Genomic DNA, 14,134 nt, shown 5'->3' with positions numbered 1-14,134 from the left:
GTCAGGAGGCTGAGGCAGGAGAATCACCTGAACTTAGGAGGTGGCGGTTGCAGTGAGCTGACATCAAGCCACTGCACTCCAGCCTGGGTGGCAGAGCAAGACTGTCTCAAAAAAAAATTAAATTAACAGCCAAGTTTTCCTGTTACTTAACAAAAAGCAAGAGCAAAAAAAAAAAAAAGAGGAGAAAAACAAACTAATATTTACTAAGTCAAGTACTCAGGTATTCTCCTATTATGTAACCATTATTTCACTTAATTCTCATACTGTTTCTATTTTAAAGATGGAGACAGTACCTTCATTTACATATGAGAAAACTTGAAAAAGTACTAAACTCTAGTGACAACAAATATTGCTTCAGAAAACTGAACACAGAAACATAGAAAAACAAAACTGCTAATCATATAAATCCAAATAAATACTAGAACATAAAAAATGAGGGATCTGGCTGGATGCGTTGGCTCACGCCTGTAATCCTAACAATTTGGGAGGCCGAGCAAGCGGATCACCTGAGGTCGGGAGTTCGAGACCAGCCTGACCAACATGGAGAAATCCCATCTCTACTAAAACTACAAAATCAGCCGGGCATGGTGGTGCATGCCTGTAATCCCAGCTACTCAGTAGCCTGAGGCAGGAGAATCGCTTGAACCTGGGAGGCAGAGGTTGTGGTAAGCCAAGATCGTGCCATTGCACTCCAGCCTGGGCAACAAGAGCGAAACTCCGTCTCAAAAAAAAAAGAGGGACCCTTAGTCAATAAAGTATAAAAAATAAAAGACAACTGGCCAGGCACAGTGGTTCATGCCTATAATCCTAGCACTTTGGCAAGCCAAGGCATGAGGGCCATTTGAGCCCAGGAGTTTGAGACCCATCTTGTCAACATAGTGAGACCCCTGTCTCTACACACACACACGCAAATTAGCCAGGTATGGTGGTGTGCCCCTATAGTACCAGCTACTCAGAAGGCTGAGGTGGGAGGATTGCTTGAGCCCAGGGGGTTAAGGCTGTAAGCTGTGATCGGGCCACTACACTTGAACCTGGGTGACAGAGTGAGACTATCTCAAAATAAAATAAAACAAAAATAAAAAACAACCAACCATGTAACAATATATTAAAAGTCTTCTTCCTCTCAACCGGGCATGGTGGTTCACGCCTGTAATCCCAGCACTTTGGGAAGGCCGAGGTGGGCAGATCACCTGAGGTCAGGCTGAGACCAGCCTGACCAACACGGAGAAATCCCGTCTCTACTAAAAATACAAAATTAGGCCAGTTGCAGTGGCTCACGCATGTAATCCCAGCACTCTGGGAGGCCGAGGTGGGCGGATCACGAGGTCAGGAGATCGAGACCATCCTGGCTAACACAGTGAAACCCCGTCTCTACTAAAAATATAAAAAATTAAAAGGGCATGGTGGTGGGTCCCTATAGTCCCAGCTACTCGGGAGGCTGAGGCAGGAGAATGGCGTGAACCCAGGAGGCAGATGCGGTGGCGAGCCGAGATCGCACCACTGCACTGCAGCCTGAGCGACTGAGCAAGACTCTGTCTCACAAAAAAAAAAAAAAAATATATATATATATATATACACACACACACACACACACACACACAAAATTAGCTGGGTGTGGTGGCATATGCCTGTAATCCCAGCTACTAGGGAGGCTGAGGCAGGAGAACCACTTGAACCTGGGAGGCAGAGGTTGCAGTGAGCCAAGATCACACCATTGCACTCCAGCCTGGGCAACAAGAACCAAACTCCGTCTCAAAAACAAACAAACAAAAAAGTCTTCCTCTTCTTCTGGCCAGATGTAGGTACTCTACCCTGGAGACAAAATTGTTCTCAACATCACACCTTCTAAGGAGAAAACAACTGTGGTAAGACACCAACTCCTGCCTGTTTTATGAAAAGGCAACTGAATATACCTGCTATAACCTCCTGCTTTCAAGAGAACTGAGAGAGGGTGATGCAGAGAAGATCATCAGGTGGTGAGCAGAGGCCAGCTCCAGAAGAAGTCTGTGCCTTTGCAGGGCACACCCTCCTACCTCTGCCTGGCACTCAAAGGAAGTGAGCGGGTCTTTAATGAGGTTCAAGACACACTATCCCAAAATACGGCACCTTGGCACTTAAGAAAACAGCAGAAGCAAGGTTACTCTTACCTTACCTTCGCCCCCTTCTCCCCTGAAGCAGACCCTAAAATCTAGCTGACCTCCCCATGAAGTAGGTCATGAGAACCACTCCAAAGGGGTCTTGTCTTATGCCAAGAAAGGAATGAAATCCATAGACAAATCCATAGACAGATTTGTTCAGACATAATCTGAACAAACAGGCCCTGGTAAGTTCCCCAGTTTATTACCTAGTGTGTTACCATCAGATCCAATCACGCTGTTGCGTCACTGTCCACTCTTCATCAACTTTAGCATAAAAATACGCAGGTTTCCCTGTTTCTTTGGGTCTTCCTTTCTGAATGTTCCCATGTCATGTAAAACTTAAATAAATTTGTATGCTTTTCTCTGCCTTTTATTATAAGTGCCTCAGCAGTGAAGCTTGAGACAGGTGAGGAAAAGCTATTACGACCTTTTCTCCCCTGCAGCTCCAAAACCACCAACCACAGAGAGTGGAGGACCGCTGTAGCCCTCCACTCTCTGTGGAGACACACTCTCTGTCTGTGTGCCCTGTGCCCCTTGAGCGAGGAGAGAGTTGCGGAGAAGCAGCCTTCACCCCCACCCCAGTGGATAGAGTTTCCTGAGGTTCAGTGACACCAGGAATGGCAACTAGTTGGGGCATCCGACAGGGGGCCCCAACTGGGTGAAAGACCAAGCAGGAGCCGGTCCACCACAGCTAGGAACTGTGCTGTGGGTCAGCCCACAAGACCACTGATGAACTCCAAAACATTCTTAAAGAATAAAGTCTGCTGCAGGCAGTGGCTGGAGAAAAACCAAATCTAAATAATTCCAAATTTATATTCTACCAAGTTCTGACTGTTAAATCTTCAAATCAGTAAGTCAGAATGTTCATCAATTATAACCAAATTTGGCACTTTTTTTAACCGAACAGACCATAGTAATAACGTTCACAGGCAGTAAAAATCAAGGTTTTCATTATGCATACCAAGTTATAAGGAACTCTATCCATCAATATTATATTTCCTTCCTCAAATGTCTTTAGGAAAAAATAGAGCAAGGGACACAGGGAGCCTATCAGTTTAGGAGTGTGCATGAATTTTGCAAAGGAACACCAGAAAACAACATAAAACATACACTAATTCATTCTCTATAATTAATGTTGCTAATTACCTGATACATTTTTCTTTTGTAATAATCAGGAGGGGCTGGGTGCGGTGGCTCACACCTGTAATCCCAGCATTTTGGGAAGCCACGGCAGGTGGATCATCATCACCAGGAGTTTGAGACCAGCCTGGTCTACATGGTGAAACCCCATCTCTACAAAAACTACAAATATTAGCCAGCAGTGGTGGTGCACACCACCTCAGGAGGCTGAGGTGGAAGGATCGCTTGAGCCCAGGAGGCTGAGACTGCAGTATGCTGAGATCACACCACTGCCTGGGTGACTGAACAAGATATTGTCTCAATAATCATCATCATCATCATCATCATCATCATAAGGAACTCTAAACTCTACCCAAGAGCAAAACGGTTGAAATGCTCTCATCATAAGGTAGCAACCAGTATACAAAACCAAAGACTTGAAAAACCCTTCAAATGTGTGCTCTTTCCAACAAGCCAAAAACATTACAGACACCTATTTCAAAGATTCACTGCAAGGAGTGCAGTGGATGGGACCATTAAGTAAGGAATGCAACGTAAAAAAAAAAAAAAAAACAATCCCAAGCTAGATAAAAAGACTTTGAGTAAAAATAAAACTTCATAAACCCAAGAAAGACCTAAGACAAAGTACAATGGGCCAGTTGCCAACCATACTAGAAAAAAGTGTAAGAATCATAGACTTTTTATAGATGAAGAAACTGAGACCTACAGCATTTCTATGGCATGTGAAGTGTCAGAGGGCAAATAGCAACATGCACTCAATACAAACCAATTTAGAAACCCTCAGGTTCACACCAGAGGTTAGTAACATGTTACGTCAAAATGACTGCTCTCCCCGCATACCCCCTCCATTTCCTCACCTTTTGTCCTCTCTATCTGGAATGTTCTCCATCCCCATCACCACCTTCTGAAATCCTACCAGTCAGTCCTTTAGCGCTCATTCCAAAGGCAACTTCCTCCACTGTTCAGCCTTCCTCAATTATTCCAGCTAGAAGAAACATATTCTAAAGTCCCGCAGTGAACTTGCTCTGTCATATTTAGAATCTGTCAATTTGTACTGATTTTTTCTCCTTTACTAAACTGCAAAACTTTGATGGCAATGACTGTATCAACCTTCTTCCCCGCAATCCTCTACGTAATCAAGCATTATATCCTGCATGTGGTAAACAAAATAGATTAAAAAGGAACTATTTTAGAAGTTGTCATAATTGCTTATTTTAATATCAATAGTAGAAAATTAAATGTTAACTCTAAAGTAACAATAAGTATTAATAGAAAAAATATAATTTATAACACTGACCCTTGGTGGCCCAATAATCATGCCTGTCCACCTTGTAAGTGTCATATCTTCATCATCTTCAAGGCCCCAGCTAACCGTACCATCGCCTACTCCTTTTTGTCCTTCTTCAAGTTCTTCCAACAAGCGAAAATTACGAGGAACTTTAACTCCTATACAAAAGAACGTCAGTGTAAATGTAAAAAGCTCATAATTTTAAGAGCTACACATATTTAAATTCAGCTTTTTCCAAATTAACTTATATAAATTATTTCCCAAAAAGACAAAATTCCCTTTAAAAGGCATTCTGCTCCAGAAAATGCTGGATCTAATAACCCCTCAAAATGAAAACCCTAAAGAAAGCACTGTACCAAACATTAACAGCAGTATACAACGCGTATAAATTCCTCATCCATTTTATACTGACATGTCAATTAATCATAAGGAAATCGTTAGAAAGTGAACGTTTTCCCTACTTGAGGTTTCTGTTAGAGTCAAGGACTCTGCATCAAACAAACAGCCATGACCAGAAAGTTAATAAAAGCCAAAGTTCATTAATATATACTCTCTAATGATTTTTAAAGAGTAGAATTATGTTCCATCTTAGAAAGTGCACCAGAAGGTACTGTCTTTTAGAATCCTGAAGCAGTCCCACCCATGTGGGGGCATGTGAAAACAGAATCTGTCAGATCGCGAGTTCGTGACCAGCATGATCAACGTGGAGAAACCCCATCTCTACTTGAAATACAAAATTAGCCAGGCATGGTGGTGCATGCCTGTAATCCCAGCTACTTGGGAGGCTGAGGCAGGAGAATCGCTTGAACCCGGAAGGTGTGGGTTGCGGTGAGCCGAGATGACACCATTGCACTCCAGCCTGGGCAACAAGAGTGAAACTCCGTTTAAAAAAAAAAAGTGTGTTTACACAAGTAAAGTGTGTCTGCTTTTTAAGAGTTTATTCAGTTTAGAAAGGGGAGTCAAAATTTGTACTTGATTTCAATTTATTGAAATTGAAAGTATTCCTAACTTTTTTTGCTTTTGTGTATATGCAAAGGTAAATATTTATTAATCAAACCTTATAAATTTGAGGTTACTTTAGCCTGATTTCTCAGAACTTTTGTCTGTGTAGAAATGGGTTTACTAAATATTTTTAGACAATTTCTTAAGTATCTACTTTCATTTGCATACAGTAAGTTAGGAAAGACATTTAAAGTTCCTCATACACCTGCTGTGTTATCTTGTGTGTGTGAGTCTCGCTCGTAGCCGAGGCAACCTCTACCTCCCAGGTTCAAGCTATTCTCCTGCCTCAGCTTCTCAAATAGCTGGGATTACAGGCGTGCGCCACCATGCCCGGCTAATTTTTGTATTTTCAGTAAAGATGGAGTTTCACCATGTTGGCCAGACTGGTCTGGAACATTTAATGTTCCAGAGGCGGAGGCTGCAGTGAGCCGAGATTGCACCACTGCACTCTAGCCTAGGCGACAGAGTGAGACTCTGTCTTAAAAAAAAAAAAAAGAAGCCGGGCACAGTGGCTCACGTCAGTAATCCCAGCACTTTGGGAGGTCGAGGCGGGTGGATCACGAGGTCAGGAGATCGAGACCGTCGTGGCTAACACGGTGAAACCCCGTCTCTACTAAAAATACCAAAAATTAGCCAGGCGTGGTGGCGGGTGCCTGTAGTCCCAGCTACTCCGGAGGCTGAGGCAGGAGAATGGCGTGAACCCGGGAGGCAGAGCTTGCAGTGAGCTGAGATCACGCCACTGCACTCCACCCTGGGCGACAGAGCGAGACTCCATCTTACGAAAAAAAAAAAAGAAAAAAAAAAAGAGCAGCCTGGCCAACATGATGAAACCCTATCTCTACTAAAAATACAAAATTTAGCCAGGCATGGTGGTGCACACCTGTAATCCCAACCAGCAACATGGGAGGCTGAGGCAGGAGAATTGCTTGAACCCAGGAGGTGGAGGTTGAAGTGAGCTGAGATCAAGCCCCTGCCTGGGAGACAGAGCAAGACTGTCTCAAAAACAAAAAGAAAACAAAACAGAGGGGACACTTTCCTAGATTTTAAGACTTCCTCATCAGCTAAAGAAATCATTAAGAAAATACGGAATTAGTGCAGAAATGAACAGACTAATGAAAAAGAAAAGCCCCAAAGCAGACATATCATATATGAAAATGTGCTTTTTAGTAGAGGCAACACTAAAAGTCAGTAAAGAGACTAGAGGCATGACAAGTAAATGCAACCTTGGTTATCAGGAAAAATATTATTGTCATTATTTTGCTTTAAAGAACAGTAGTGGTGAAATCTGAATAGGGCTGGTAGATAACAGTCCTTTCTCAACATTAATTTCCTGGTTTTAACAATTACATTGTAGGAAAATGTCCTAGTTGAAGTATGTAGGGGTGAAGAGACAGTATCTGTTAACTTACTCTTGAATGGTTCCCCCAAAAAACAAAATCGAATGTGGAGGGAGGGGGGAAGAGAGTACACACAGGAGCAAGCAAAAATATTAAACATTAATATTTGATGGATCTGCATGAAGGTATATGGGAATCCTTTGTACTACTTATGTAACTTTTCTGCAAATCTAAAGTTATTTCAAAAAAAAAACAAACAAAAAAAAGTAGAAAAGTCTAGGCATGGTGGCTCACACTTGTAAACCCAGCATTCTGAGAGGCCAAGGTGGGCCAATCAACTGAGCCCAGGAGCTGGAAACCAGCCTGGGCAACATGGCAAGACCCCATCTCTAAAAAAATACAAAAATTAGCCAGGTGTGGTGGCTGGCACATGCCTGTGGTCCCAGCTATTCAGGAGGCGAGGATCACCTGAGCCCGGGGAGGTCAAGGCTGCAGTGATCTGTGATCATACCACTGCACTCCAGCCTGGGCCACAGAGTGAAACTCTGTCTCAAAAGAGAAAAAAGAAAAAGTAGGAAAAGTTAATGGTGTTGGAACATTTTACCAATATGAAAAAATAAAATTAGAACCTAATCTGATCTCATAATATATATAAAAATCAATTATAGGCAGATTAAATGAAAAGATAAGCCACAGACTGAAAAAAGATATGAATAACAAACAGCAGACAAGAATGTTATTCAAAATACAGAAAGAATTCCTCCTAGAAATCAACAAGGAAAAGAAAACCCTAGAGAACAATGAGAACATATTAGGAATAAGGTTTACAGAAAACAGTAATGACCAACAAACATAAAAATATTGTCAACCTCATCAGTAATCAGGGAAACGTAGCAGCTTATTCTAGCCACCAAACTGACAAAGATTAAGTCTGATAATTCTTAATCTGGGCAAAGATGTAGATATTGGAAGTTCATTCACTGCTGCAGTTAGAATACACTGGTATAGAAGCTATAAACAAATGTAGTTTTTATACATATATACATATGTAGCAAAAAGTATAAAGGTGTTAGTGGAAAAGATATTTAAAAATCAGGGGTCGGGCGAAGCAGTGGCTCACGCCTGTAATCCCAACACTTTAGGAGGCCAAGGCAGGTGGATCACCTGAGGGCAGGAGTTTGAGACCAGCCTGGTTAACATGGTGAAACCCATCTCTACTAAAAATACAAACCTGTCTCTACTAAAACTTCTCCTGAGGCAGGAGAATCGCATGAGCCCAGGAGGCAGAGGTTGTGGTGAGCTGAGATCATGCCACTGCACTTCAGCCTGGGTGACAGAGCAAGACTCTGTCTCAAAAAAAAAAAAAAAAAAAAAATCAGGATTATTGGGCCAGGTGTGCTGGCTCATGCCTGTAATCCCAACACTTTGGGAGACTGAAATGGGCAAATCACTTGAGTTCGACACCAGCCTGGTCAACACGGTGAAACCCTGTCTCTACTAAAAATACAAAAAATTAGCTGGGAGGCTGGGTGTGGTAGCTCACACCGGTAATCCCAGTACTTTGAGAGGCTGAGGCAGGTGGATCATTTGAGGTCAGGAGTTTGAGACCAGCCTGGCCAACATGGTGAAACCCCATCTCTACTAAAAATACAAAAGAATTAGCCAGGCATGGTGGCGTGCGTCTGTAGTCCCAGCTACCTGAGAGGCTGAGGCAGGAGAATCAGTTGAACCCGGGAGGCGGAGGTTGCAGTAAGCCAAGACTGCGCCACTGCACTCCAGCCTGGGAGAGAGAGCGAGACTGCATCTCAAAAAATAATAATAATAATAATAATTAGCTGGGCATGGTGGTATGCACTATAGTTCCAGATACTCAGGAGGCTAAGGCGGGAGGATCACTTGAACAGGGAGCAGAGGTTGTAGTAAGCCAAGATCACGCCACTACACTCCATTTTGGGTGACAGAGTCTGACTCTCTCTCAAAATAAATAAATAAATACAAATAATAAAAAATCAGGATATTGATGATCTCTTGGCAAAGAGAAAGTGGCCTAGGATTTAGAAGGGAAAATAGGACTTTAAATGTACTAGAAATGTTCTATTTCCAAAAAACAATCTGAAGCAAGAATTTATTAGAATGTGAACAGCCAGGGTGGGTACATGTATATTCACATATTTTTCTGGTGTTTGAAATATTTAAAAAGAAAAGGGAGGATTGGGCGGGTGGAGCCAAAAAAAAGGCATGGGGAGGACATTACAAAAGAGAGACAGAATGCTGGGCAATGTTTGGGGACTGCAACTGAGTATGAGAGCAAAGAGTCAGAAATGGCCTGGAAGGGCACCCTTAGCAATTCAGCCTTTATCTGCAGTAATGAGGATTCAGGGAGGACATAAACTTCACTTTGCTGCAACGTAATGGATTGGGAGGTAAGAGGAGGAGAAAAGTATCAGCTGTTATAAAAGACCAAGAAAGAGGATGATCAGGGAAGAAGTGCTAAGCACTCAGTTGACTGAGAAAGTTGTGGTTCATTTTACTGTTGTAATTCTTTGGTTTTATTTATTTATTTCCATTTAAACAGCACCAAATGTCTATTGTGAGCCAAGAATTGTGGCTAGGCCCCAATCTTGCTGTGATAGTCGAAGTCCTGCTCTTGTGGAGCTTAATTTTCAGCAGGGCATCAAGACACAGAAACCACGATTAGAGCAGGAGAAGCGAGAAAAAGGAGGTAACAGCATAAAGTGAGAGTTTTGCTCTACTAAGAACCTAGCTAGATGACTGAGCAAAGTGTTTTCTTTTTATACTTTGCATACTTCGACTAAACCATATCAGTGATGTATATACAACTTTTTGTCTACCCCAATATATCTCAATGACCAACACACAAGAGTCTAGCACAGGAAGGCAACCCACTGCCCTGGTTAGAAGAGTCAAAAGAAAAGAGAAATCCTATCGCTTTGCCTCCGTCCCCCACCTCTATCCCTAGTCAGAATCCCTGCTGAAACACATTATTTCTAAAGCCTTAGCCTTTCATAAACTGATTCTAAAAGAAACAACCTATCCCTCTGATGCCCAAAATGTCACTTCCTAAAACTTCATAACCCATATATGTATTTTTCTTTTTAGAGACGGAGTCTTGCTCTTGTCGCCCAGGACAGAGTGCGATGGCACGATCTTGGCTCACTGCAACCTTTGCCTCCGGCCTCTGGAGTAGCTGGGATTACAGGTGCCTGCCACAATGCCTGGCTAATTTTTGTATTTTTAGTAGAGACGGGGTTTCGCCATGTTGGCCAGGCTGGTCTCAAACTCCTGACCTCATGATCCACCCGCCTCGGCCTCCCAAAGTGTTGGGATTACAGGCGTGAGCCACAACGCCTGGCCAACCCTTATATATATTATCTGTCATGAGTCAAGAATCTGGATACCACAAATACCCAGAGACTTGATCTATACATTCTATGCACACAATGAAACATCCCATGTACCCCACAAAATATGTAAAATATTACATATCAACATCACTTGAAAAAATAGTTTTGAGTCGGCCAGGCAGTGGCTCATGCCTGTAATCCCAGCATTTGGGAGGCCGAGGCGGGGAGATCATGAGATCAGGAGTTCAACACCAGCCTAGCCAAGATGGTGAAACCCCGTCTCTACTAAAGATACAAAAAATTAGCCGGGCGTGGTGGTACGCGCCTGTAATCCAAGCTACTCGGGAGACTGAGGCAAGAGAATCGCTTGAACCCGGGCGGCAGAGGTTGCAGTGAGCCAAGACCGCGCCACTGCACTCCTTCCTCAGCAACAGACTGAGAGTCTGTCTCAAAAAGAAAAAAAAAAAAAATATATATATATATATATATATATATACACACACACACATACATACACACACACACTTTTTTTTTTTGAGTCAAGAATCGTTATACTCTGTACCAAATTAAAGATGGCCACAAATTCTTTGCTTTTCCTCCCACTAATAGGTGAAGTCTGATTTTCCTCCTTTAATCTTCCTTCATTTCATTTGGAGCACTACTTAAGAACATCATACATGACCCTATCCTAAGATGTTTTTTTAAAAAAAATTGGGCAAGTGTAGTGGCTCATGCCTGTAATCTTAACATTTTGGGACACCAAGGTGGGAGGATCGCTTGAGCCCAGGAGTTCAAGACGAGCCTGAGCAACATGGCAAAACCCCATCTCTACAAAAAATGCAAAAATTAGTCAGGCATGGTGGCACACATCTGTAGTCTGAGCTGCTCTGGAGGTTAACATAGGAGGATCACTTGAGCCTGGGAGGTAGAGGTTTCAGTGAGCCATGTTTGTTCACGCCACTGCACTCTAGCCTGGGTGACAGAGTGAGACTTGGTCTTGGAAAATAAAAAAAGAAATTAAAGGCAAAGGGAGAAAAGTAATAATTACAAGGCACACAACTTTCAATTTTTTTTTTTTTTGAGATGGAGTCTCACCCTGTCACCCAGGCTACAGTGCAGTGGCATGATCTCAGCTCACTGCAACTGCCGCCTCATGAGTTTAAGTGATTCTCCTGCCTCAGCCTCCTGAGTAGCTGGGATTACAGGCGCCCACCACAATGCCCGGCTAATTTCTGGATTTTTAGTAGAGATGGGGTTTCACTATGTTTCCAGGCTGGTCTCAAACTCCTGACCTCAAGTGATCCACCCGCCTCGGCTTCCCAAAGTGCTGGGATTACAGGCTTGAGCCACTGCGCCAGGCACAAGCTAATTTTTTAAACTATTTTCTAAAACTCTGTATCAGCTGGGCGCAGTGGCTCACGCCTATAATCTCACACTTTGGGAGGCCAAGGGGGTGGACCACTTGACTTGAGGTCAGGAGTTCAAGAGGAGCCTAGCCAACACAGTAAAAGCCCATTTCTACTAAAAATACAAAAATTAGCTGGTCATGGTGGCACATGCCTGTATGCCCAACTATTCAGGAGGCTGAGGCAAGAGAATTGCTTGAACCCCAGAGGCGGAGGTTGCAGTGAGCTGAGATAGTGGCACTGCACTCCAGCCTGGGTGACAGAGCAAGAACCTGTCTCAAAAAGCAAAAACCCCGCCAGGCGCGGTGGCTCACGCCTGTAATCCCAGCACTTTGGGAGGCCGAGGCGAGCGGATCACCTGAGGTTGGGAGTTCGAGACCAGCCTGACCAATATGGAGAAACCCCATCTCTACTAAAAATACAAAAAATTAGCCGGGCGTGGTGGTGCATGCCTGTAGTCCCAGCTATTTGGGAGGCTTAGGCAGGAGAATCACTTGAACTTGGGAGGCGGAGACTGCAGTGAGCCGAGATCGCGCCATTGCACTCCAGCCTGGGCAACAAGAGCGAAACTCTGTCTCAAAAAAAAAAAAAAAAAAAACTGTATCAATAGCTAGTTCCACTAATCAAGTAGTAAATGTATGTATATGCATGAACTTTCTGTCTCAATAGATACACAATATATGATACACAACTATAAAAGAAGAAAATAAGAAAAATATGCAAACTATAAGAACTACAAGGTTGCCGATTTCTGAGCACTGGGTAAAAAAATAATGTTATTACTACACATCCATCAAAAAATAAAAATTAAAAACAACCTAACACAATGTTGGTAGAACTGTGAAAAAATTTATTTTTCATCACTAGTGACACTGGAAATCTTGCTGATGAGGTAATTTGATAAAATATAACAAGAATTTTTGGCTAGGTGTGGTGGCTCACACCTGTAATCCCAGAATTTTGGGAGGCTGAGTTGGGCGGATCACCTGAGGTCAGGAGTTCGAGACCAGCCTGGTCAACGTGGTGAAACCCCATCTCTACTAAAAATACAAAAATTTAGCCAGGCATAGTAGCATGTAATCCCAGCTCCTGCAGAGGTTGAGGCAGGAGAATCACTTGAACCTGGGAGGTGGACGTTGCAGTGAGCCAAGATCACGCTACTGCACTCCAGCCTGGGAGACAGAATGAGACCCAGTCTCAAAGAAAAAAAAAACAAACATATATATACACATACATATATGTACACACACACACACACATAAAAAACAAGAATTTTTAAATATGTAGCATGATTTGACTTAAATGCTACTTTGTGAAATTTCCCCTCAGGACAAAACACCAGTACCAGGGCACAGAATGCCTGCAGAGTGCTGTGAGCCATTCTCCACCCTCCAGACCCAGGCGCACCCCTCCTCCCCTCCAAGCTACGCAGGCCTTCCTACCTGTTTTATCAATAGAATAGGGAAGCAGTGGCAGGGCATGGTGGCTCATGCCTGTAATCCCAGCACTTTGGGAGGCCAAGGTGGGCAGATCACCTGAGGTTAGGAGTTTGTGACCAGCCTGTCCAACATGATGAAACCCCATCTCTACTAAAAATACAAAAAAAAAAAATTAGCTGGGTATGGTAGTGCACACCTGTAGTCCAGCTACTTTGGAGGCTGAGGCACGAGAATCGCTTGAACCCGGGAGGCAGAAGTAGCAGTGAGCCGAGACTGTGCCACTGCACTACAGCCTGGGCGACAGAGTGAGACTCTGCCTCCAAAAAAAGAATAAACAGGGAAGCAGCAATGCTAGGCCAGTTTTGGCACTCGCTTGTAAGAGGAATGCTAACTTCTGCTTTCGTTCTTTTGGAAGACAACTGTCATGTAAGAATTCTGAACACCCTGACACCACCAGGATGTGAGGAAGTCCTAACTGGCCACCTGCAGAGGCTGCAGGGAGGGGGAGCAAGGTGTCCCGGGCAATAAGCCTATCCCTTCACCAACTTGATGCAACCACGTGAGTGACTCTAAGTGAAACCAGCAGAACCACCCAGTCAACTCCCATATTATGAGAAAAAAATCAGTCATCGTTTGAAGCCACAAAATTTTGATATAATTTGTTACACAGCAATAGATAAATGAAGGGAGGGGGGTTGGAAAAGCAATCTGAACAAAAATGTTTATTTGGCAGTGCAAAAACTTAAAGAAGTCAATTGGTATACATTCAGGCAAACTATGTCACATAATTTAAAACATTATATAAACCCATTTAAACTACATGAATTATATTAATTGTGTATAAGTTAAAAAAAAAAAAAAAAGGAGTGGGGGAGACCTAATAGTAACACATATATTTTAATCATAATTATTAAAAAACTCTCATATATACATCAGTATGGATCCAAAGACAACCTACAATTGATATTTTAAATTTATTGGGACTGTAGAATCTTTTTTTTTTTTTTTTTTTTTTTTTT

The 14,134-nt window shown here is 42.8% G+C and overlaps 1 protein-coding gene across 2 annotated transcripts in view; it reads right to left on the bottom strand.

The window, feature by feature from the left end:
• LOC111525269 (ubiquitin-conjugating enzyme E2 variant 2) overlaps positions 1 to 14,134 on the bottom strand; it is a 60,073-nt gene that overhangs the window by 21,175 nt on the left and 24,764 nt on the right. The window contains exons 1-2 of one of the 2 annotated variants that reach the window (XM_023190592.2): positions 13,119 to 13,182; positions 4,576 to 4,724 (exon numbers count right to left, since the gene is read on the bottom strand). In XM_023190592.2, coding sequence (XP_023046360.1) covers positions 4,576 to 4,724; positions 13,119 to 13,167 — 198 coding nt within the window. In that variant the 5' untranslated portion in view covers positions 13,168 to 13,182. Of the gene's footprint in view, positions 1 to 4,575; positions 4,725 to 13,118; positions 13,183 to 14,134 lie in introns of those variants that run through there. The other variant, XM_023190593.3, reaches the window with a different exon arrangement.

The sequence above is a fragment of the Piliocolobus tephrosceles genome, chromosome 7 (assembly GCF_002776525.5).
Source record: "Piliocolobus tephrosceles isolate RC106 chromosome 7, ASM277652v3, whole genome shotgun sequence".
Classification (NCBI taxonomy): domain Eukaryota; kingdom Metazoa; phylum Chordata; class Mammalia; order Primates; family Cercopithecidae; genus Piliocolobus; species Piliocolobus tephrosceles.
The sequence above is the reverse complement of the archived record's forward strand: the minus strand, read 5'-3'. Positions and strand labels throughout refer to the sequence as shown.